Source organism: Strix aluco, chromosome 8, assembly GCF_031877795.1.
Source record: "Strix aluco isolate bStrAlu1 chromosome 8, bStrAlu1.hap1, whole genome shotgun sequence".
Lineage (NCBI taxonomy): Eukaryota > Metazoa > Chordata > Aves > Strigiformes > Strigidae > Strix > Strix aluco.
This window is the reverse complement of record NC_133938.1, coordinates 14,139,776-14,164,988: the sequence shown is the minus strand read 5'-3', so window position 1 is coordinate 14,164,988 and position 25,213 is coordinate 14,139,776. Positions and strand designations below refer to the sequence as shown.

Genomic DNA, 25,213 nt, shown 5'->3' with positions numbered 1-25,213 from the left:
AAGCCTGAAGAAAATATGAGTTAATGAATCTGTGAGTTACATTTAAGAATCCTATAACGATAGGCAAGTGTTGGTCCTGCTCACCAGCCTGATCTCCTCCAAGGGCATGAGTTCACAAAACAGCTGAGTAAAATTAACAGCTCCTCAGCAAGGGAGGTCTCATTGCCCTTGCCTTTGCTGATGTACTTCCCCTCATTCTCCCTTCACTTCACACTTGCAAAATTTCTGACACTGCAACTAGAGCAATTCAACTCGTTACACCTGTAAACAGCTACTCCCTCTTTTCCTGCACTCATTTTTTTTTGACATTTTTGCAAGTTCAGTCAACTCATGGTGCATTCAAACACCAAAACTGGTGCAAAGGCAGCAGCAAGAAAGAGCACGTGGCCAGACACACTGTCCTCCCAGCCATGGTTCAGCCAGCTCATTCCAAAAGCACCCCAGAAGCCCAAGAAGCTGATGTAACAGCAGCCTAGTGAACATTTTGGTGTAGAGGGGATTGTTTACTTGACAGTCTGAATTGTTGTATTTACAACAGAAAAAGGTCTCCTTCCAAAGCATCCAACTGGATGTACTAATGGTTATGAGAAAATGAGCCATGATAGTGGTTGTTCCATGTAGAGAATCAAACATGATATTTTTCCCATTGTTTACCCAGTTCCAGGGTCTGAGAGGAGACACACAATACACCACCGCTCCCCACATTGCTGCATCCACTGGTCACGAGCAACCCACTTTTGAAAAGTCATTTATATGACAATAAAAAGCATGCTGTTACTGAACCAATCAACATAGCACTAACATGAAATATTTTCTGAGATACACACTCAATACTATCTGATGGCCAACGGGTACTGGAACTCATAACTGTTTTTTTTCCTTGCAGCTATTCCTCATCACAAAGCAGTAAACTCAGGGTTATCTCAAGAACACAAAATGCAACTGCTTATATTAAATAGCCCCTCTTTTATCTCATCTTTGGAACAGCATTGCACTGTTAGTATTTAAGATTTCCTAGTAAGTATTAAAATTAGCTCACATTCAGAAGGAAAACATTGTCTGTTCAAGGAGTAAACACCTTCCTCAGTAAAATGCAGCAAGACTGAACTGAAAGTCATTGTTTACTGAAATCAAAGACCAGTTTTGCCATTTTTAATGGTGGCAGATCATAGAAGTTTAAATTGAAAAGCATCTGGGTTTTTTTAGGAAGCAACAAAAGTTAGAAATTCCCTTGGGATTTGAGTGCTTTTCTCAGAACTCAAGTATTGAGAATTAAATCTCATGCCAATCTATGCAGTTAATCAGCAGTGTGCTGTGCCACCAGTAACATCCTGGGGGAGTGTACCAGCAGGCAAAGCACGTCTGAAAGGTCCCAACACCTTGTCCTAAAAGGTGTCACCACAGCTAGAGAACTGGTACATATGTTCCTGAAATCATTCCTAACATATTCGACTAAAGTAATAAAAACACTTAAATACAAATATCAGAAAACAAACACACAAGGGAGACACTTTGCCTCAAGAATCAGATCAAAAAGACCTTGAACCTTGCTCTCCATCTTTGTATCTGGGTAACAAGCTACAGATATTTGCCTAATCCTCATGATGAGCAACACCTTACTGATGCTTTGCTTCAGCAGGTTGATTCAGCCCGGGCTAGGGCCTCAGTGCTTCCTTACGTAGCCTGCCATTGCTTAAGATCCCAATTAGACTAAAATATTCTCCCATCCTGAGGATTTCCTTGGTCATTAGTCAGAAATGAGATTCACTTTCTTCCCACCAGAATGCTTATTGCCCCTGTCTGCTCTGGAGACACTAATTACTGCCTAATAGTAAATAGACAGCTCGTGACTGCTCACATCATTAGCCAATCTCTAAAGAAATCCTCAGCACATTGCTAAGCAGACTGCCCTTTTCTCCCTGCCTGGACAATAACCTAGTATGAAGCTGTCCCACTGTTTTTTTTATAATCTCATATTCTATAAAACATATAATTTGCTAATCATACAACACAGCATATTGATGGCTCTCCTGTGAGGTGAAACACAAGGATAATCAAATCACTTTCAGTAGTAACAGATCCTTGGGTGACTGTATCCTGAGCCGCCACTGCAGGCTACCATGTCACTGGACAAGAAAAAATATTAACAGCAAAGCTCACTTTTTTGCAGGATTCATAGCGTATGTGAAACTAATGAGTCTGTGTAATCATGTTGACAGATATTTGGATAAAAACACTTTCATTCCAAACATGAAGCTCCCTCAGCTCCACTTTTATTTGCATTTTCTAAGCATGGATCATCAGAACTTGACCTTGTCTGCCTTAGACCACCAGCTGCACTGGGCTGCTCATGTGACAGTGAAGTTTACGAACACGCACCTCCTATCGAATTCTTGCTGTCCTCCTCTCTACCTTCACAACTGTTATCACACATGTGAACGGCAGTGGCTGGCTTGAATCCAGTGTGAGGTTTTTTGTCATAAGGATTACTTTTAACAGCTTCAGATCTCTTTTGTTATGCAAAAATATCATAACTCTCAAGATACAGTTTGATAACTTTAATGAGGCTTTGCAATTTACATTCAACATGTATTATTACACAAAATATAAGAAATCACATATACATATAAACTTTTCTTTGTTTGTTTTACAAGTCAACCAGTATGAACTACACAAGCTACATTTATTCACATAACAAAATGGATCATTGACGAGCTTCATTCACCGATCAAATATCTCAACAATTTACAAACCAACATTTTTTTGCAGCTGCTAAAACAACAATGTTCCATAAAGAACAAATAATTTATGTCAACAAATACACTGGCATCACATTCTATGAAACGAAAAAGCTGAACTGAGCACTGACTGAACGCTTCCAGATTTCAGCAGAACCAACATGAAGAAACAGTACGGAGCTTATACCAGCATCAAATCTGTCCACGGTTTATCAGCTCTGTGACTGAGAAAATAAATCACATATAGAAATTCTTTAGGGTGAATTAAACCGTTTCATTTCATTACAGGGTTATTTAACCCACTTATTTTTCAACCTTTTTAAAACAAAAAGGAAATAGCTTTTAAAGCAAAAAAATGAAATATTTAAACCTTTCGGGTTTTTATTTTCTGACTTAAACTATTCTCACATACAACATGAATTTTTAGCTTGTGAATAGTTTTGATCCCTCAGACTGTCTTCTTGGTGAATCAGTTTTTAACTACTTTGTCCAAATATAACAATTCACTAATGTAGTTATTTGAAGTAGGTAAAAATAGCAGAGACACTTCTATCTTAATCTCTCTGCTACAAAGTCTCTAATACTCTCATTTTTGCTTCTGAATACCATACAGTCACAAAAACCAAAGCTTCTTTTAGCAGCATTAAAGGTGAAGGGCCTCCTACGTAAAGTCCTGGAAACTTTCACGTACCTTCAAATATACTGAATGTCCTCAGCTCTTCAGACACAGACCCTGCAAAAACTGAGTGTGCAGTTTGTTTCCACAAACAAAACCATGCTCCCAGTGCAGTTCCCTGCAGAGGTGCTCATTTGGTCACCCACATTTTTCATGAGATGCGTGTGACCTTTTACAAATGAAGCGGATACACCTCATGAGCATTTCAATATATGCATTAGGGGAACAGTTCAAGAAACTTCCTTCAGTTTGGGGGGAAAAAAAAAACAACCTACTCTTTTTACAGACTGACAACAGCTTTATGCCGGTTACTTTCACAAAATTTGTTGAAAGGAGTAAAAATTCACCAATAGCTCTGAAAATGTAACTATAAGCAAGCTGAGCTGATCTGCTTCTGTGTTCCCACAGGGAACCTCATGTTTTGTCAGTGATTTCAAAGGAATGCTTACACTGATGAAGTCTGAAGCTCTCTCAAGAATTCATGGAACAGCAAATAATTAAGAAGTCAAGTCAATGAACCAAGCAAACTGGATCATTTAATAAGCTGGGCACAAGCTAAATATCATTTATATACCCAATTGAATACCCTTATAGAAAAGATGGTGGATTTTACCCTAGGAAACAGTGACTCTGCAAATGATTTGGGGGTATCACTGGTAGATAAAATCTGCTTCTTCTAACAATTACCTTGGAGATCACTTTCGCACTTGCATATGTTCTTAAGAAGCCTGCTAAGGTAAAGGATTTGGTGTGGCGTATTGTAAGGAACCCTGTCCACTTTAGTACCTATGATTTATCATTCTACTACCAGTTTTGGAAGGGATGTATTCTAAAGGGAATTAAAACATTCAAGTGCATCTTTTGGAGTAGCACTATCAAACCAGTAAGCAACAAGAGCAAACCACTCACAATTTAAAACAAATGCCAAACCACTGAGCCTTGGAATTCATTTGAAGGTATTGCCCGTGTATGAGCGTTGCCTCCCTCATCTCTTCATACGCTGTGTTTAACTTTATTGCCCCACAGAGCTGAGTGGCTGTAGGTTTATTTGTTTGGAACTTACTGGTGACTCAGATATTGCTGCAACCTTCAAAGAATTCTTGATGGAACTGAGTTCCCACATGTGTAAGTTTATGATGTGCACGCCACAACATCCCCTTGTGATCTTGTACAGGTTTTTAAGTACGGCTTTCCGGAGAAGAATGTACACCCAGGGATCTAGAATCTGGTTCCATGTTGCCATTCGGAGAGCAAAAAGTATAGTTTCACAGGTCTCCTTTGAACGACTCTCATTTATCCCAATTCTGGCCATTGTCACCTGAAAATGGAACATTTTAAAATTATACATCAAAAAGATACACCAAGAGAGCATGTAAATGAATGAAATCATTTCAACATTATCTCTAACCTTCACATGTTCACAGCATCAATGCATTCCAATTGCAAAGTAAATACTTTCATGCACATTTATAATCCTAGAAATCCTCTAATGTTTCACATAGGACGTGCATATGTCTTTGCTGAACTACTTCTGCTGAACCTTGAGCAGAGGATGGCAACCAGCCAGAGAATACCATCCAAAAAACAGGGATTGATTTGAGCGAGAAATGAAATTTAGCCAGAATTTCAGCTAACAATGAATGCCAAGACTGTTCCAGGGATTGATTTTTTCAAGTATATAGGCTACTGGTAGATCAGAACATTTTTACGAAAGGTATTTATTTTTTTCCATTTTCCAAATTCAAGTCTGCATAAGGAATACCAGCCCCTTGATTTCATCAAGAAGATTCACAGGTTTTAAGCTGCAACAGAACATAATTTATTGACACCAGAGGGTTTAGTGATTTCTAGGAAAATTTAAGCCATGGTGACAAAGGCCACTGAAACCCCTCCTCTTGCCAGTGGAGACACAGTTTCATTCACCTGTGTAGGTGCTGCACATGGACAGACCTCCACCAGTAATAACACTGCCAGAGCCAAGTTTCACATGGATGGAGGCATTAGTCTTCCAGTATAGCTCAGCAGGACTGCTTCTGGCAGAGGATACCCAAGAGCTACACCAGCCCTGTAAGTTGTGGCTGGCCTCTCCATTTTGCAGAGCTGCAGCCTAGGCTTTGAAACACCAGACCTAGTGAAACACATACCCTGGGGCTCCTGCCCAGCAGAGCCCTCCTTTACAGGCTTTCTGCCACTGAGGTTTTGTAACCTGAGTTCCTGTGTGAAGAAAGCCTGACTCTGCAAAGCCAGGAATCTGCCAGAGAGCGGTAAATTATCTCTCTCTATTATTAATGTTAAAAGCACATGAAGACTTTTTTGGTAGAAAGATGAAACACTGTAAGGCTTTCAGTTCCAAAGCCTTTAAAGTGATACAGTTATTTAACTAAGAAACAGGATATTTTACAACTGATGCTACAAGTACGCTGATTTATTGGGCGATGAGAGGCAGGGCCAGTCTGTCCGAGTGCAGAGAGTCGTATTTTCACAAAGATACATTGTAAAAAAAAAAAAAAAACAAAAAACAAAACAAAAAAAAACCACTAAAAAATAATAATGAATGAAGAGAGAAAACTACTGCTCAAGATTCCAGAAACCTATTTTACTCTTTTACTCCTTTTTAAATGTTTCTCTGTATTTCTGGGCCCTACCTATAGCTTGTGCAGGTCACCACATCTGAGTATAAACTTGAGTGGAACAGAGTGAACACATAAAAGGAGACTGTACTTGCTTGCTTAAGTGTTTGATGAAGCATTTCTGTACGGACATCTATGGGAGCTGCGAAGAGAGCCCCTAGGAACATTCCTAAGGAAGCTGGTAAAACTGGCAGAAGCACAGCTGGGAACTGGTGTGAGGAGGAGGAGGAATGTCTGAGCACCGAGCCAACGCAAACACTTACAAGTCAGTTCCCTGAATCTGCTTTTCACCCCACAAACGTTGGGCGCATTCCTCTCTGACATCAGCAGCCCACCCAAACTTGGACAACTCCTTTGGTTTCTGCACAGGATGTTTTCTCAGGACAGTCCTACATTTTATTTATTAGAGGTCCAATACCATAAGCCAAACTCAGACAGAATACTCTTTACTCATGCAAGTAGAACTGGGCAGCAAATGACAGCACAACAGAGCTCACAGAGCAACGTTCTTATCCGATATACCACATGCTTGACTTAATACAGAGATACAGTTTCCTAATCTGCTTCTTGATGTTCTTCAAAATTCCATTTGTTGTTCTTCTCTTGCATTCTACAAAGTTAATAAATGCCAAATCCAATGCAATTCCATGCCCGGAAAAGGAAGCAGTAGATGTTGCTATCTAGGAAAAGTAGATCCATCCAGATTTTGTAAAACTGTATTATCTTCTCACATGTTATCTAGCAAACTTGTGAGATGCCTTTCCACTTAGTAGTAATCACATCTAAGTGAATCCATTCGTTTGCTGTTCAACTTGCTGTCTCACCGTAAAGTACCTCTGTTTTGAGTATGAATTTACATAAAGTACATCAGGACAACAAGGAAATTTGGTACATAATTTTATGGATTCTGATACTTGGAGAAGCTTTATCCAGAACATATTAAGTTACCTCTTCTGAATACTGGATATACAAAAAATAATATATCTGAACTCACAAGCAACAAGTAGAGCTTATGTACATAGTTAAATGCTTAAGCAATTCAGCTGTGAATCCCTGTATTGAAAGTAATAAAGTCTACATTACCTACAAATTTTGTTTCATAAAATAAGAATTTTCTAGCCATATTACTTATTTCATTTGGGAATGTTATGCAGAAATTAAAAAATGCTTCCTTTTGTATCACTAAAACCAACATAAAATAATATCCCAACTTTTTGAAGGTCTGAGAGGCTGAGATTTCTGTATAGGCCTGCACTAAGAGAATCTCAGTCCACCCCCAAGCATGAGCAATTTTATCCTAAACATTTGTGGCAGAGCACCGGTAGTGACAGACATGTTATCATCACATTGTCTCCAAGTATGAAGTGAGATAGCTTCTCATTCCTCCACAGAGCCTGCACTGTACTGGGACCTCTTCCATGTCTTCTGAGAAAACATGTAAGAAAACTGCAAGCAACTGAAGCCAACTTCATCAAAAGACAGGGCAAAGGGGAAGCCATGTCCTGGCTACTGGAGCCTTTCTAAAGTCATCTGATGATTTCTAGAACAAGACCCTAAACTCCAGCTGAAGAAGGGTAGAATGGAGTGAGGCCAATATAAATTATTATTTCTATTAAATTTTCATGGTCAATTTTTAATTTAAATTTAAAATCTTAAAATACTATTCCAAAGTACTATTGAAATCATAAGTGACAAAAGGGCCTAATATGCTACCAGCTGTTTAATAAAGGATTTGTTTGAAGAAAAACATACAGACAGTCTATATTCACTCCCTAGGTGCAAGAAAGTCAAGTCACAGAACTGACACAAGTCACCATCTCAGAAACTGCAATCAGAGCTTGCTGCAGTGTTAAGCTGACTTCTGGGAGCAGGACCTCCTCTGCAGGCACAGAAAGACACTTCTTTCTTCTTATTTGACTAATACTGTTCAATAATTAGTTGAAAGTCAAGGAACCAATTCAAAGACTGACTTTTATTTCATCCCTGTAGATCCACCAAGTGACTATGATGAAGGAATTCTGTCTTCTGTAGCCAGCAGTACACAAGTGGGGAAGAGGCAACATGATTGCATCATACCTAGTTGCCTTTGATCTCCACAACTGAATTTAATATTCATGTAGATTCAGCAGTATGACTTGAAAATTAATCTTCAGCTGGTAAATAATAAACATCACTCATGACATTTTCTAACATATTTAGAAATGTAAAAATCCAAGTAGCATTTTGCTGAATTATACAATGTTTATCTATTAACACAGGTGTAGTACATGTCCTTGGTTTGCAAAAAAATTGAAAGTATCACATGATGTAACCAATACAATTCAAACTTTCTTTAGGAAAGTAACTACAAAAGCATAAATTTAAAAGCTACTTTTTAAACCAAGGCTGCCTACTTTTAAGATATAAAGTTACTCTGACTCGTATTAGTCCTTGATGGCTTAAGCAAAAACTTGAGAATTCCCTGACCCTAAAAAAAAATACAGAGAAATCAAATTTGCGTCAAGCAAGGACTTGACACAATACATTAAACTTCTCCATCCTTTTTGTCCAATTTTAGGCTTCACTAAAACCAAAGCTCACTCTGCAAGATCCAGAAATTTCGATGGAAAGGTTTTAAAAACATTTTGAAATTGGTGACTTCTACAATTTTGCATCTAGCAGACAGCATCTGTCCCTCTGGGACAAAGCTCACTGCAACAAACTGAAAAAAAATTGCTCCAAAGCTTTGCACCACTCTCCAAATATAAACAGCATCACTTTAATTTCCCTTCCAATTGGATCTCAATTATATGAGAACAACTAATAAGCTAAATGGCAGTGCTGCTTAGTCACATTCCTGTTAGTACTCAAGGACAGCTAGTCAAAACAAGAAGCAGACTTTACAGCTAGTTAGGAAATAAGACAAACTGTAATGCTATTTTGATGCATTTCACCACATCGGCTCTAAATCCAGGTTCTATCCTCGACTTCAGGAAACTGGATAAAAAACAGTTATCAAGAGACTGACATGGAAAGCAGAGCAGGCAAATATCAAAAATTCTCTTCCTCTGTAGCTCAGCCTTCAGGCTCCACTTCCTTGTGGGAACCTTGCAGACCCTCCCAAACCTCTTCCTCTTCCTTTGGATTTCATTACAAGCAGTTCTGAGAATTTCCATTAGTGGAAGAAAGTCCATGTTTTTTTCAGTATTTGCAGAGTACTTATATTTTATCACTGATAGTTCTGTTGAGTCCAGAGGTGCATATCCCCTTCTCACAGGACTCACAGTGGTATTCCACTGATTATATCCCACTCCATGGAAACAAAAAATACATAATTATTTTGAATTTCCAGAAGTTTTTGGAACTGCCGTATTTATACATGCTACAAATAAGCTGTAGTCTGCTACAGGCAAGAGCTGATAGAAGATGATACTTTGTAGTATGCTATAAACACAAACTTTAAGAAAAAAAAATGCAAAAGAGAGGGAGAGAGAAATCCAAATGTATTTATCTTCACATTTTATGTACCATTTTATGTCTCCTAAGAACAGCCATTACAAAAGAAACAGACAGCAAATTGCCTATATCATTGCTATATAGATATTGCAGTATATAAACTAAGCATTTGTTGCAACAAAGCTGAGTATGCTTCATTTTATTTTTTATGTGATTCTATATGTCAGCTTAAAAGCAAGAGCTTCCAAGAAAAATACGTAGCGCACCACTTCTGACATCGAAGTGTTAGTACACACACTGTACTACTTATGCCACATAATGCTTTTTATGTTCTAGATCTGCAACATGTTCTTCCCCTAATGTTTTCCTTTCCCTTTTTAAAAAAAGACAAGAACCATACCAGACGATCATTTGGTCTAGCAAGTAAATTTTAAGTGGGTATAGAGATTTTATAAAAACTGTGCATTTAAAAAGGAATTTAAGAAGACAAAATGCTTTAGCAAGTTTTCCTCCACATTAAAGTCCAGAGGGTACTTTTAAGAGGATATGTAATATTTCCATGTGTAAAGTTTTGCAGGATCAGCTCTTCACAAGTAGCAGCAAAATAAGGGAGTCCCCTTTTCTCACTTCTGTGAAGAAATAATAATGCCACTAAAAATTAACAATGAATCCACTGGCTCACTATTCAGTTGGGGAAAAATCTGCGTCTAACTCCCGAAATCAAGTTCTAGTCCAAAACAGGTAAATCAAGGCTGATAACTACTACCTGCCATGATACGCATCCCTAAACATGCAAGTTTACTTGTTACCTGTTTTACCTGTTAAAGGCAGCTAGTCTGAGAAAGACCTTTCCCCTATCAGGGTCGCGTTCTCTCTCAAGAAACACAGAACCCAAATGAGAAACAGAAAAGATTCAGATGACCGGAGGTACCTGAGGTTGCAAAGACATTTTGTAGAAGTTTATTTAGCCTCCATGTGCTCCATATTTACCCTTCTTAAAATGGAGCTGCGTAAACCTTTTGGAGGTACTGTAAAGCTAAAGTAAAGGTGCTCAGGGGTGTTCCTAAAGCACTACTGATGTGATAAAACTCAAAAAAGTATAGACAAAACAGGAAAACACAACATTTGCCACAAGGCAAATGAAAATAGTTCCTAATATTTCTTTCTCAGACACAGTAGATTCTGTGACCAGGCAATTTCTCACCAGGTGATGATGCTGCTTAATGAACATGGTACCATTCAGGATTCATGTGCCTTGTCTCATGTTAGCAAGATCAAAGCCTTGAAACAGAGTGTCCAAGCAGCCCTCTGAAATGGTAGGGCAGATCTCACATCAACTGAATGCCAAAGAAAGGACTGCAGTGTAGCAGCATATATACAACACTGCAGCCATGACATTAAATTAATGCTCTGTGGGTGTTTGTCACCCAGCAGCTCAGCTCCGTCTGACCTTGCTATATGATCCCTCCTTGCTGAGGCTGTTCAGTTCTTCTGAGCTTTCTGCTCTCCTCATGCAGACTCATGCAGAGGACTCACCGTCTATTGCACTCCATTACTGTGCCATTAGAGTCAAGAGTGACATTTTCACCATCTGTGGTTTTACAGTTTTATGCAAAGTATTTATGGATGGCAATACACTTTCTGAACAAACATTTGGAAACATCATTTGAAATGAGATTTTTATGTATGCAAGAATTTGTCAAAATTACTGAAAACAAATGTAAAGTGCCACAACATTATACTCACTGTTTATATTTTATTAAATGCCTTTGGCATTACCATGCTCTGTATAAGGCAGGAATAAAATTATGAAGTAAGCCTCATAAACAGAAGGATTTTTTTGTGTGCATAAACTTGCAAACATTAACTGAAAGTGAAGCTTTTATTTTCTGTCAACTTTCCAGAGAGGCTGTGGATGCCCCTTCCCTGGAAGGGTTCAAGGTCAAGTTGGACGGGGCTTTGAGCAACCTGGTCTAGTGGAAGGTGTGCCTGCCCATGGCAGGGGGGTTGGGACTAGGTGATCTTTAAGGTCCCTTCCAACCCAAACCATTCTATGATTCCCCTTAGACATTACCTATTTGCATCTGTTTTGCCATAACATAAATTCAGATTGGACTTGAATGAAGCATTCCAGGTCACCTCTCTTTTGTTCCTCAAAAAAAATCCAGATATTTCTAGCTTGGAATGAGTTTTTTCTTTCTTTCCTCTACTCCACGACAAAACTAGAAATGCTTTGGTTCAACTAGCTGGCAATGTAATTACTCTCACAGCTCAACTGATTAACTCATTTGAAAGGAAAGCAAAATGGATATGGATAGAGAAGATTTTTAGCATTGAAAACAGTAGATGACTCACTTCATAATGAAAAGACATAGTGTCCGTATCAAAGTCAAATAAACAACCTGTTTCCTGAGCAACATGTTTTAAAGTTACAAGAAAGCCTGCTTCCATTGAGCGAGGAACGTATTGTTGCCTAACAACAAGGCCTACAACAAAAACCTCTTGTACAAAAAAATCAATTTTACAGATAAAATTAAAATATTCTTTACCCAGAAATGCTGAGAGAAACTTCACAGGACAACTGCTAGACCTCTTGGGACCAGAAAACAATAAGTATTTCTAATACTGAATAATAAGGACCATCCTGAGAAGCACAAACAAATCAAATAAATAAGTATTTAGGGATGTAAGGACTATACATATTCAGGATCCATTTATTCCTCCATTAGGGTCAGTTGGGTAAAGCTTCAAACCCTGGGAATAGCCTATTACGTCTCTTTTCTTGCTCTCCTTTTTCAGGTTTTCACACTCATTTGGAAAACAATCACATTTTTATTGGTTAAATAAATATTCTCATGATTTAGGAGCAACACCACTTCTCTCACCAATACCCTACAAATACCCAAAGAAAGAGTGACAAATAACACATAATACTGGGGAGGAAGAGAACTGTCTGAATACAGAAAAAAAGAGACAATATACAGACAACCTGGAGCAAAAAGGAGCTGCAAAGGTCCATAATTATATTAACAAATTCAGCATTTAATTACTATTATGCCCAGGATCAAATCAATAGCTTAGAGGTGAACTGTCTTTTTAAACATCACCACGTTCATGCTGCTTCATTACTAAAGACATCCTCCACTGTATTTACATGTCTGAGGAGAGATACAATATAGCCTCAGCTACCAGAGGCAAATCCTCCACTTACATCTTTAAGAGCAAGAAAATGTTCTTCTACAGGGAATGCAGAATCTGCCAATTCTTACCTGGCCATTTTTTTAATTCTCCCAGATTTGTTACTTTTGTCTAAGAAACCAGGAATTAGGCTGAATTCTCTAAGGGTTCCTTGGACAGGTCACTCCCTGATTTCAGAGGAACAGCACATACGTGGAGGCTTTCAGGGCAAATACCACTGAATCCAGAGGTATCCATACATATTAGAAATGTTAAAAGAAGGGAGAAGAATTTCACAGTGAGTCAGTGATGATATATAGTGGCCTTTTCACCTCTTCTAGAATTCAGGAATGCAGATAGCTTTGATGTGTGAGGAGCCTGCAAGACCGAGTAACAACTCTAAAAAAGTAAAAAACCTGCTCTACTGTCTACCAATGGAGTCAGAACTTCAATTTAATTATTTGAGAAATTATGGAGTTTATTACATGGGTGTAGGGGGAAAATAAGGAGGGAAAAAAAAAAAAAGATGTATTAATTTGTAATTATATTTTATGTATGTTTATGCTTACCATGTATGCAACATACACAGTGGAAGAAACAAAATCTTTTTAAAGACGGATTGCAGTCATAGTCACCTAATGACTTGGTGCTATCTTGCAGTATTTTCAAATCTGCCTGGGGGCAAATGAAGATGTGATGTGTTCCTTTCATGTTATTTTTTTAAAAAACACCTTTAATAAAGTGACTTATTCTATACATCATTCTGAAGAAGTACACTAAGAAGCTATGAACGGAAATATCAAAGCTAATGAATTAGCAATATATTTACCAAGCTGGTATATATAATTTGCAATTTTTTTTTTTAATATTGGCAAATAAATTAAAAGGGACTTCTGTGCAGTTGGACCACCTTTTAGGTGGAGGAGGGAAGAGAAAAATCAGATCTCCATTTAAGAGTGATTTATTTCTCACTACTTCTGCAAATGCACGCTCCTGGTAAAATGGGAATTCAATTTTATTTCCAACACACTAATGAACTGTAAATCCTAAAACAAATTGCTACCGCTTACATGGATCCTCACGTCCTTCCTGCTTCACCTTCTGTTTTAACACCTTTCCATGCAGTAAGGCAGAAGAGAACACAGCTGGCCACATCCCTGCCAGCACAAGAGTCTTCCTCCCCGTGTCCTGATGTTTGTCATAACATGGGTGACGAGTTGCTCACAGGCAGATTCACAACATGCTTTACATCTCCCGTAACACTGGGGTGGCCACACAGCCATGCACAGCCAGCTTATGCCAGAGTTCAAGCCACCTGAGGCAGCTGGCAGCACACAGGTCTGGGACAGCAAGTAGGGGACCAGCTGGAGATCAGTCATTAACTTCATTTCTCCAATGACAAAGAAATCTTTGGTTTCTGTGAGTTTAGTATTGAGACCTAATTGTCTTACAAACCTCACTTCAGGACATTCCTTACTCAAATGCTCATCTTCAGACTTCTTTGGGAAACCTTGCAGAAAGACAACTCCAATGCCTTTCAAACCCGCCCTTAGCACATGTCTTTGAATAAGGTCTTCACAGGGCTCATTAAAGAGAAGAGCTAAGAGCGAGCTTACGAGCTGCTCTGCACTCCCTGCTCAGTCTGGAGTAGATAAGAGCAATCCTTCAGCAAGAGACAGTATATCACCTACAACGCAGCTCAGGCTCATTCAGTCGCTCAGCTATTTCACCTCATCCGATATGAGAATTAATCCAAAAGAATGAGTCGCAATTACTAAAACCTTACTGTAATTCCTGGTGTAAACCCTTTCTGTAGTGTTCTGCTACATGACTGTTACTATTTCTAAAAGCACATACACAGAACACACGACAGAATTGTGCTCCTGCTCTGCTGGGCACTGTGCACGCACACAGTAAACAGGCACCTTCCTCAGGGAGCTTGTAACCCAAGTTGCAATTGAGCAATTTCTGAATATTTTAATGTCAAATTTAAGTCTTAAGAGCACATGAAATAAGAATTATTGCTCTGTTTTAAATCTAAACAGCATATTTCCCAGAAGAGGATCCAAATAATGCGTTCTCTTAGACATGAGCTGATTCTACACCACTACTGAGACAAGTAACTTCTGCTAGAAAGCATTTATAACCACCATGAAAAACTTACAATTGTGAATTAACAACATACTAAATATCTCACAGAATATATGAACGTATATCACACCCTGATGTCTGTCGTGTTAAACCTGGTGAGGATGAAGGACTTCCTGGAGTTGTTCCATGTGAGTGTATTTGTCCCAGAGATTTCTCAGCAACAAGTTTACCATTTAAAGTCTTTAGACAGTCAGGAAAGAGAGCTTTCCTAAAATAACCATCCAACCATGGTTATGCCATGTATAATTTTCCAAAAATGGTTATGCAGTGTATGGTATTTTCAAGCAAGAAAGGTCTGAATAAGTGTAATATCTAGGAAATAGGAAGAATTCTCTCATTTCAAACAAAATTGGAGTGTATGTCAAATTGACTTGCTTTCTAATATCAAGCACAGAATCCAAAAACTTTACCAATTGAATAAATAAGGGGAGATTATGAATGGCAAATTTATTTGGCTGAAGTTTTCAGAATTTAATTTTTTGAGATGGCAACTTCAAAATTGAAAAAAAAAAAAGATTTTCTGTGAAAGTCACTGACATCTATTTGGAATGAAATAATCGTGTTTCAATTTATAGATCTTTATGGTTTAATTCTTACATATAATATAAATTTAAAAATCAAGCAGCAAGCAATTTTGCAGTAAACACAGGGCCACGTTGCTTTGAAAATGCAATGTTCTCACATGACTGGAAACTGCCTTCCTTACTTTTTCTCTCCCAAACAAACCAATCCCATTGCATTCTGATGGCACTGCATTTTCAGAAGAAGGCTTTACATAAGTTTTTCCAAACAGCACAAGTAAACGTAGATAACAAAAACTATAATTATGCTTCCGCAAAAGCCTTTGGTAAAGGACAATCTGTCAATCTCAGCTCTTTTTCCTTCCCTGGTTCACATCATTACTGCAGGACAGTATGCTGACCACCATCCATTTCTTCTCCAGAACTTCTTTCCCGTTGAGAGAGTATCTCAGTTGCTCAACTCCCTGACTTCTGTGACAGGAAGGTAAACACTTGAATTACAAATATAGCCATAATTAATATAGAGTTTCTAAGCACTCTATGATAAACTACGCCCTGGCCCACACTTAAAAACATTTTTTTTAAATGATTCATATTTCTCAGAAAGGCGAAGGCCTGTAAGATCTCTACAAGCTGTAAAAGATGAAAATAGGAACAGACTGATTCTGAACACAGAAGCAGTACCTTTGAAATCCAATATAACTTTAGGTGGGTATACTCTAAACCAATGCTCATTCCATTTCTCATGTAACCTGGTGGAAATTTGCCAGCTGGGCCTCTTAAGAATCCAAAATAAAAGAAAGGTCTCTACAACCAACTGTCACGTCCCGCTCAGATGAGGGAGACAAGTGACTCAGATTCGCAAATCCCCAACGGAGCAGACACTAAAACAAGACATGAACATCTTATCCAAGGGTTTCTAGCATCGTATAAACACATCTGAATAGGTAGATTTCATTTTTAAATGCATTGTATTAAACTTTGCTATTCTCTCTCTGCAAACACCTGCGATTTCTTTCCATGGAGTATTTTCATGGTGGCATCACAAGCACGCTCAAAATTGTCTGAGTTGCTGCTTAAACCTTATTCCACAGGAAACTAAGCTAAAAAGACATTTCTGTCTTGAGACTAACAAAAACTTCAATCAGAATGAGTGTTCTCTTTCCTCCTAACCCCTAAAATCAGCTATTTATTCTAAAATATCTTTTGGGCCATAATTTTAGGAATTACAGTAACATTTCAGCAATTTAACCTTGAGTATCAGAAGCTCATTCAGAGGAACTTAAGCAAGAATAGTAATTGAATTTGCAGAGATGTATTGAGAAACTCAGCAAGCACTTAAAAGGTCATGATATGAGGAAGAGTGAGAGCCCTTCTTCTAGTGTAGCTTGAAAGACAAGCAAACTCATATGAGATTTTTTTTCAGTTTCCAGAGGAACTCAGGGAGCATTTTATTCAGTCAAACAGCCGCTCCTGATCTGACCTCTTCTGACACAGCAAGGACTGGAAGAGAAGTAACAACCTGCAGTCAACAATAACCATTACTGTATTGATGCTTCAGGCTAGAGATAAAGAGATGTATCTAGAAGGCCTGCTAGCAAAAAGCTTTTTTCCTTTCCCTATGAAACTGGTTCATTTATTAAAAGCATTGTGGCAGAAATGGGCTCCTGAGATGGGTTTGCACCTGACTCAAGAGATGCAGTGACAACATCTAACAGGTACTTGCATGGGCGTCCTGCAGCAGGTCACCTCTCCTGTACCACTCAGTCTGCCACAGGCAGGGTGTGAGCGTAGCCCTGACCCAACTCAAACTACATCTTCCGTACTCTGACAACACAGTCCATTTTTGTATGGTGTCAACAGACAACTGTTCTAGCAAAACATGACAAGAATTCAATGACAAAAGCCAGCACAAACATAGTCATTATCATTGATTATGTCCTTTAAAATCTGAATCTTGAAAATGACAGACAAAGTGCATTTTTCCCTGTGAAAGTAACTTTTACAGCAGCATTCAAAGCTGCAAGGTTCACTAAACATGTTTAAGAGTATCTCCCTCAGTCTTCAGAAACAGACAACTGGAAATTGAAAGCCTAATTTATTCTTTTTCAACAGAAAAGATCACTTTCCTTGTTGACAGTGCCTGTGCAGGCACAACGAGCTCACAGAGGCTGCAGCTTTGACTAACGTGTTTTGATAGTGTAAGAGAATTCACTTGTGCAGAGCAGCCACCCATGAGATCTGGGGTGGCTGTACTGTGCATGGTGACAAGGGCCTCGCTGGCAAAGCACGGACCTGCATCTTGGGACGTCTTGTATCTGCTTTTCCTCAGTTGCATTTTCTGATTATGAAAATCACCAGTCATGAGAGCACAAGAGAAGGGACAATTTTTTAACTATTTTGTTGTAGGGACAATACAACTAGAAATATTTGAAGGCATAGAAACAGCATTAATAAAGCAACGAGCTCATATACATGATGCCCATTGCACGTGTAAGCATAATGTAGTATAACAGAAATTTAAACTGCCAGCTTAATAAAGAATACAGAAAACAGGAATGGAGGGAGGTGCTTCAAGGGTAACACAGGTATGAACTCCCAGCAAAGTGTCACTGTGCATGCATATACATGACTACACATACAAAAACACTAAAATGAGATGCACAGAGGATTGCCTTGTACAAAGCAGTACCTTATACTGTATGCAACTACATGGCCTAGAATTTAGTTAGTGTAAAACCTGCAACCTACTGACCTTCTTCAGCACATACCAACCATAAGTCTGTCTCAGCACCCGAAATACCTGGTGGAGCAACCAGGGTGGCATGGAATGGGGTTATTCCACCAAGAGCCTCCCTGTTAATGCACCACTGCCCTTCTCATCTTTTCCGGCAGCATATTCACTGAAAGGACCACTCAGACCAGCTCCAGAAGCTTCTAGGCTGGAGTGATTCAACAATTTGTAAGCTAAATGTAGCCCTAAGTGCACAAAAACCAACCATCAAGCCTTGTTGCATGAGACAATCTGAGGACAAGAAGAAGGCAGAGCAAATTCAGAGAGACACAATTAGCATAACAAATTGGAAAGGGAAGAGATTACATGAGAAGAGACTGCTAGAAATTAATCTAGGCAGTAAAAATCAACTGAGTAAGAGCTGATTTAATCATATGAAATAAAGAGCTGAGGTCTTTCAAAAAAACACCAGGAGTGGCTATTTTCTGCAGTAGAGGGGAGGTAAAACTGGAACGAAAGTAATCAGATAACTGCATGGAAAAAGATCTTAACAAGAATAATTTGAATGTAGAAGTATTTTTCTCAGGATAAGACTGTGTTCCATACATGAAAAAAATCAGACATTTCTCCATATCATAATTTGTTCCCATAGATAAATTCATTCTGAAATAAACTCCTCCTGTCCATAATTACAGGGAGTTCACTTTGCTACTCCAAAAACAAAATTTAAAATATGTTTATCCCTTGAGCCCCATAGAATCTGACGTACTGATCAGAATTTGCTCATAAGAACACAGCTCCAAAAACAAGCTGTTTCATGAGAGGCCAGACATCGTCACAGCCAAAAACCGCTTTATATAACAATCTATTTCATCAGAGATACTTATCACAAAATGCTCCAGCGCAACTATTTGCTTTGGGAATCCAACCCCTAGGCACCAAATTTATCCAACAAAATTCACATATCCCTAGCAAAGGGCTAAGACTTTAGCAAGCATGAAAAAAGGTGACTTACTACACCGAGAAATTGATGTTACTATCTTTGGAACATATTTTCCTGGAATGACCCATCACAAAGCAAAATTATTTGGACTGTCACAACAAATGTGCCTCTGCAAATCATTGACTACTTAGATTACCGAAAAACTCGTGAATTTCACATGTTGCTTTTTTTGTGAATTCCCTCCTGCTCTCATCTCTTCAAAAGGAGATAAATGTTCCCCTATAAGGGAAGAAGCAGGGAGTACTCCTCATTCTGGTACTTCATTAAGGAAAGATTCCCACACAGTGACAGAAAATTTGAAAAAGCTGCTCACTTTTGAGGAACAGATGAGATGGAGCTTCAGAAAAGAAATCAGAAGGAGGAAAAGAAATCAGAAGGAGGAAAAGAAATCAGAAGGAGGAAAAGAAATCAGAAGGAGGAAAAGAAATAATCAGAAGGAGGAAAAGAAATAATCAGAAGGAGGAAAAGAAATAATCAGAAGGAGGAAAAGAAATAATCAGAAGGAAGTCCCTGTCCAACAGCCCCAGGCAAAGCTCCACATGAGACACGCCATGGGCTCCGCTTCTGAAAAACTCTCCAGATCTGCAGGAGTCTTAAAACAGAGGTGGTGATTGATTATAATATTATATATTATTATATGTAATATTAAATGTTATATATATATACATTTATACACATATATAAAGGCAACAAAACAAGTTCACTACCACTGAGCAGGTGCAGAAGTCAGTTCCCCACCAGACAACATAAAGGATGATTCAGGGTCTTGTGCTTCTAATGTCACCTAAAGGTGATTTTAGCACAGGACAGTGACTGAAAATATTACTCCACTTGGGGGGGGGGGGGGGGGGGGAAGTCTACTAGTGAAGTAAATCTGCAGTTGGATTACAGTATTGGATAGACTTGATTTTGGTACATATGACAACTGACATAACACCAGACTAGATTAAAAACAGAAGAAAAATAAACAAAGCAAACCCCTCATCAGATGGAGAATCACACCAAATAAATCCGAACTCTTGTAACTGCAAACTACGTGTGGCATAAACTGCATCGTCTTCCTCTGCTTTCGCTTCCAAAGGTTTGTTTGGTTTCTAAGTGCTTTGGTTTATTCACTCTCAAGTAACATTTTGTTTTGTATACTCTTTGGGATAAAGAACATGAGTAAAATTCACAATTCAAAGATTGACACTGACTTCTAGATTTAACTTCAAGAAAAAATTAAACAAGCAAATGATTGCAAAATAACCATGTATTTAGCTACTTTACCAAATAATTTCACCTATGAACACCTGCTCATATTTATTTCAAAAAATACTTATTTTGATATATGCTGATTATATAATAGAATGTAAACCATTTGTTTCACAAATTAAAAGCCCTGAGAGGTTTCAGATAAATTGGACAAGTTGATTTGGATCAGCAATTCACCGTACATCACACGCCTTGATAAACCCTGGATCTCTTTATTGTAACACTTTAGCAGTACGTTCCTGGCAAAGCTTTATTCCACTGCATCTGTATGCTCCACCACAGTCCAATAAAGCTTGATAAATTAACACTGCACTTATAATTCTGCCTGTATTCAGTGAACAGAATATCAAAACAAAGATTGAGTAACTCAGATAATTAACTTTGATGTAAACTCTACAAACCTAATAGCTAAGAAAGGTAATGCCTACCAAAAGGATCCCATCCTATTGCCCTTCCCAGACTATCAAACTCTCTGGCTTAAACACTAATCGTTCACTTCCTTGAAGCTTTGTTCCAAGAACTAAATCCTACCTTACACTAATTTTTTTTAACTTCTTGTTTCTAACATAAATTTGTCCCTATTGCAGAACTATTTTCCATACTGCCAGGCTAATTTTGGTGATAGTTTGTCTGTTCTCATTTCAAAAGAGATCCAGAAGCAAAGCGTCACGAGCCCAGAACTCACAGAGACCACTGACAGATTTGCCACCCAATGAACCAGAATTGCTTGTGGATCACCTCCCTCTGCAACAGAGTCCCAAAAACTACCAAGTACAAAATTAAGCAAGAATCCATTCAGTGGTCTGCATCGCCAGCTGATGAAAACACCAAACTGAAAAGGCTCTGAAAAATTTTGCTGCTGAAATAACAATTCATTGTCAACTACAACTTAGATGAAGTTAAATACTTTAACAAAAGTAGTGCTGTGATTTCATTAAAGATTGTCAAGATTTTTTAATTATGTTTTTATAAGTAATAAAAATTGAAAAGCATAACAAAATTACGAACACTGAAAAAACAACCACAGTAGTTGCAATTTAGTGTTCCTTCACATGTTGAATAAACGAAGTATCTCTCTTGAATTAAAAAAGTCTATAGCTCTTTTGACACTCGAGGGCTTTTTAAAAATCACAGTAATTCCAACCTTTAAGGACAGTTACTTTATCTGAAAATAAACATCACCAGAGGGTAATATACTGTTTTTTCATTAAAAGTAAAGCCACAGTTGATTTTCTTGAAAACCATTCTGTGGCTTGCCCCAGACAAATTTCAGGAGGTGTCTGGAAGTAACTGGAAGGAAGTTCACTACAAAAGCGTGCTACGCTGTTCTGACAACTTTGTTTATAGCCTATACACTACAGCCATGACACTGACAAAACCCAACATGAATTTAAACTATGCTGCAGAGCAAGCCTCGAAAAACTCTGTGTGTGTGTGTGTTGAACAAAAGTAAAAGAGATTTTGTGCATTTCAGTGAATCAGAGATTTGTATCCAGACTCTCTCCTTGAAGCCTATTAATTCAATGCTACCTGCCAGATATACCCAACTGCTGCAGCTAATATCAGTATCTAATTTTGAACTAGTTCAGGTAACTCCATACTATACCATAGGCAGTGAGTAGATTAGATATAGCTGGATCTGATTCAGATCTCAGATTTAAATTTCTATATTTGTAAGCTCAAACCAAAATTTCTCCTCATTCGTATCAGTGGAAAACTATGGGACCTTGTTTCTAAGAAAGAAATTAAGATCTCATATTATTTGCAACTTAACCTCTCTCACCCTAGTAAAAAAATAAAATTTTCTTCAGTAAAAAGATTCACAGTTAATATCAGCTTTATAATGCCATCATACAACAGGAGCTGTCAAAATCCTTCCCCTATCATAATCCTGCTTCCTTTGACCCTGCTCGCTGACAGAGCACACGCTAACATGAGCAACACTTACCGCTTTGGAAGAGTCACAGCAGTTACCAGCAAGCAGACCTAAGTTACAGCCAGGACAGCTGAGAGAGCGCACCAACTGCACGCAGCAGTTTTCCTAGTATCTGTCCAGATTACAAACCCAGCTTGGTTAGGTCTAAACCAAATTTTTATTTTAACCCACTGCCAACCACTGGTTTTTAACATGACTCTAAAACCTTAATACCTTTAATACCCTGCTAATGGAGTAGAGGATTTTTATGTTCTTAACTGTTATCTTCCATAACACAGTAGCTGTAAACTGTAATAATAACAACAGAATACCATAAATAAAAAATTATATGAACCACAGTACAAACTAAGCAGACTTGCCACTCCAAAATTTCACTGAACTTTTGAACAAGCTCAGTATTTGCTCTGATTTATTCTAGCCCCCATTCTGCTACCACTGTCTGCTTCACAGCACGGGAAATACTGTCCTCACAGTCCCTACATATTTATCCTACTCAGTGTATTTTGCTTCTGATTAGAAGTGGAGAATAATTACCATTTTTGTTATAGATGCACAGGTACATATATTCTGGGCACTATGCTGTAAAATTAATACACAGAAGAGTGAATGGAGCTGTTATCGCAGCTAAAAGCACCTTAAAACCTGGAGATAAAAAAGTATTACTTTTATACAGTGATGTGCATTAAAAATTGGCAAACACATTAGGCTCTTACCAGGAATGGACTCCAGCAAATGCAAGAAACACACATTATAGCCAAGAGCTGAATGATCATTTCAAAATGATGAGATCTGCCTTGTCTTTGTTGACTTTTAAATTTGACTCTTAAGAGGGTAATTCCTGTGACAGCATTGCACAAGAATGAAATAGCAAGGGCCAGTAACCCAAGGCAAGAAAAAAGTAAGAGATAAAATCTGTCTTCCCAGTCCTCAACATGTTCTGTTTTATAGAAGCACCAGGTCCTCGATGCTTGAATTTGATAGGCTCTAAACCTAAGAATAGGCAGCAAAGCTATAAGAACAGCAAACAGACATACCATAGTCAACATCATTTTCACATGTTTAGAAGTCATTTTTGTAGAGTGAAATATTGGCTTAGTGACTCCAATGCACCGTTCAACAGCCATCACACTGCCCAGGAAGAGCGGGCACAAACCAAAGAAAACCATGCAGATGCCAAAAACACTGCAAAGAATGTTGGACTGGTTAAATCGAATCCAGTCTTTATCTGATGCATACACAAACACCGCAATGGCTCCATTGATGAGATGGCCGAAGAGATCTGTGACGACCAAACCACTAGCAAGAAGCAAAAAGGAGGCTTTTGATTTCTGTCTAAACCTCTGATATGCCTTCAGGAGAATTGCTATTGCAAGACTATTGGACAAAATTCCCACCGTCATGAAGATTATCGAAAAGAAAACTGAAATCTTCTTCTCCGTGTGGCAAGTTGTGTTTTTCAAGATTCCAAATCCAGCCAGCCCTGGTGATTTTGAACTGTTCATGGTTAGGAAAGGAGAGGCAGCCCTCAAAACATTTCAGCAGTCTTGCAATCAAAAGGCATCTGCAATATTAAAAACAAATATACACACACTGTAAAAGGCATACCACTGTTCAAATGACATTTGAAGCAGAAATTCCATAATATTAGTCTGTGGTACAAATCTAATTTCCCTTTTTTCTGAGTGATATGATATGGTGTCATATTTTAAGCACATCAGTCACAGGATAAAACAATTATCTGCATGCATTATACAATGCAGATATAGCGTACAGTATCTTTATAGTCTCTGCATATATAAGATATACAAAATAATGTATAAAATATAGAACGCTTATGTACATATAATCAGAGAAACCGTACAAAACATGCTGGTGGTTAAACTACATATATAAACAAATGCTTTTGCAACATACTCCTAGAATGAAAGTATTTATCAGCCCAACCACAGTCAAAAGTGAAATACTCTAACTGGAATGTTTTGAGATGATAATCACACTCCGTTTTTCTTCTCACTGTTAAGCATTTATTTTCAAAACAATGTCCTAACATCTTCCAAGTAATTTTCCTCTCACAATTCAATGTTCTAAAGCCTTAACCTAACCAACACTGAAGTCTCCAACTTCCCAGCTCCCTCTCTGAAGCACAAACTTAAATTTCAGACGCTCCCTTATTCAGAAGCCAATTCTACAAGTTTCTTTACACTTTATCTCCCGTCTATACTCTCAAGACACTCCTGCTGGCAAAAACTTCCCGTGCAGAAGGACGAGCAGCTTTAATAACGCATATTACAAAGAGCCGCCGAAGCCTCTCAATCACTGAGCTACATCAGACACGGCTACGCCGGGACCAGCCGGTACCTCCATCCTTCAGGACGGCAAAAGGGGAGCGGAGCCGGCAAACTCCCCGCACGGAACGCCCGCGCCCGCCTCCCCCTCCCCTCGCCTCCCCTCCCAGAGCGGACCCCGCGGCCGCGCGAGCACGTGGGCAGCCCCGGGGGAGCGCGCCCGAGCCCACGGGGCTCCCGACGGCCGCCGGCAGCGCCCTTAAGTGCCCGTCGCTGCCGCCGGGGGCGGGACGGGGCAAGCCCGCCGCGCCGGGCACAAGTGCCACCGGCCGGCACTGGTACCGGCCCCGACCCGCGGCTCCGCAGCGCTTCTGCCGCCTAGCCCCGCCGGCGCGCACCGCTCCCTCGGCCCCGGCCCCGGCCCGCCGCCGCTCACCTCCGCTTCGCTCTGCGGCGCCCGGGAGAGGCGCAGCCCCGCAGCGCGGTGCCCCGCTGGCCGCCGCCGCCCGGCCCGCCTCACACACACACCCCCCCCCCCCCCGCCTCCAACCCCCCGGCGCCGCCCGCCTCCCGCCCTCCCTTCGCCTCCCCCCTCGGCCTCCCGCCCTCCCTCCCCGCCGGCCGCCCCCGACCCCGGGGCCCGGCCACCCCCAGCGCCGGGGCCGCCGGGCTG

The 25,213-nt window shown here is 39.3% G+C and overlaps 1 protein-coding gene across 4 annotated transcripts; it reads right to left on the bottom strand.

Moving 5' to 3' along the window:
* Window positions 1-2,543: 2,543 nt before the first annotated feature.
* PTGFR (prostaglandin F receptor) lies at window positions 2,544-25,037 on the bottom strand. 4 transcript variants are annotated; one of them, XM_074833234.1, is made up of 3 exons: window positions 24,977-25,037; window positions 22,969-23,816; window positions 2,544-4,732 (listed from the first exon to the last, which is right to left on the bottom strand). In XM_074833234.1, the coding sequence occupies exons 2-3, from the start codon at window positions 23,755-23,757 to the stop codon at window positions 4,427-4,429; spliced, it is 1,095 nt and encodes a 364-aa protein (XP_074689335.1). In that variant the 5' UTR covers window positions 23,758-23,816; window positions 24,977-25,037; the 3' UTR covers window positions 2,544-4,426. The 4 variants fall into 4 exon arrangements, with proteins under 4 accessions (XP_074689335.1, XP_074689336.1, XP_074689334.1 ...); XM_074833235.1 differs by lacking the exon at window positions 24,977-25,037 and having other exon boundaries at window positions 2,544-2,962; window positions 4,478-4,732; window positions 22,969-23,817; XM_074833233.1 differs by lacking the exon at window positions 24,977-25,037 and having other exon boundaries at window positions 22,969-23,817.
* Window positions 25,038-25,213: the final 176 nt, after the last annotated feature.

What these genes read in the sequence shown, in the direction of transcription:
- PTGFR (XM_074833234.1), bottom strand. Translation starts at nt 23,757, where the DNA reads ATGAACAGTTCAAAATCACCAGGGCTGGCTGGATTTGGAATCTTGAAA. An exon ending in TTTGCTGGAGTCCATTCCTG is followed by an intron (nt 4,733 to 22,968) that starts GTAAGAGCCTAA and finishes TTCCATTTTCAG; the next exon opens with GTGACAATGGCCAGAATTGG.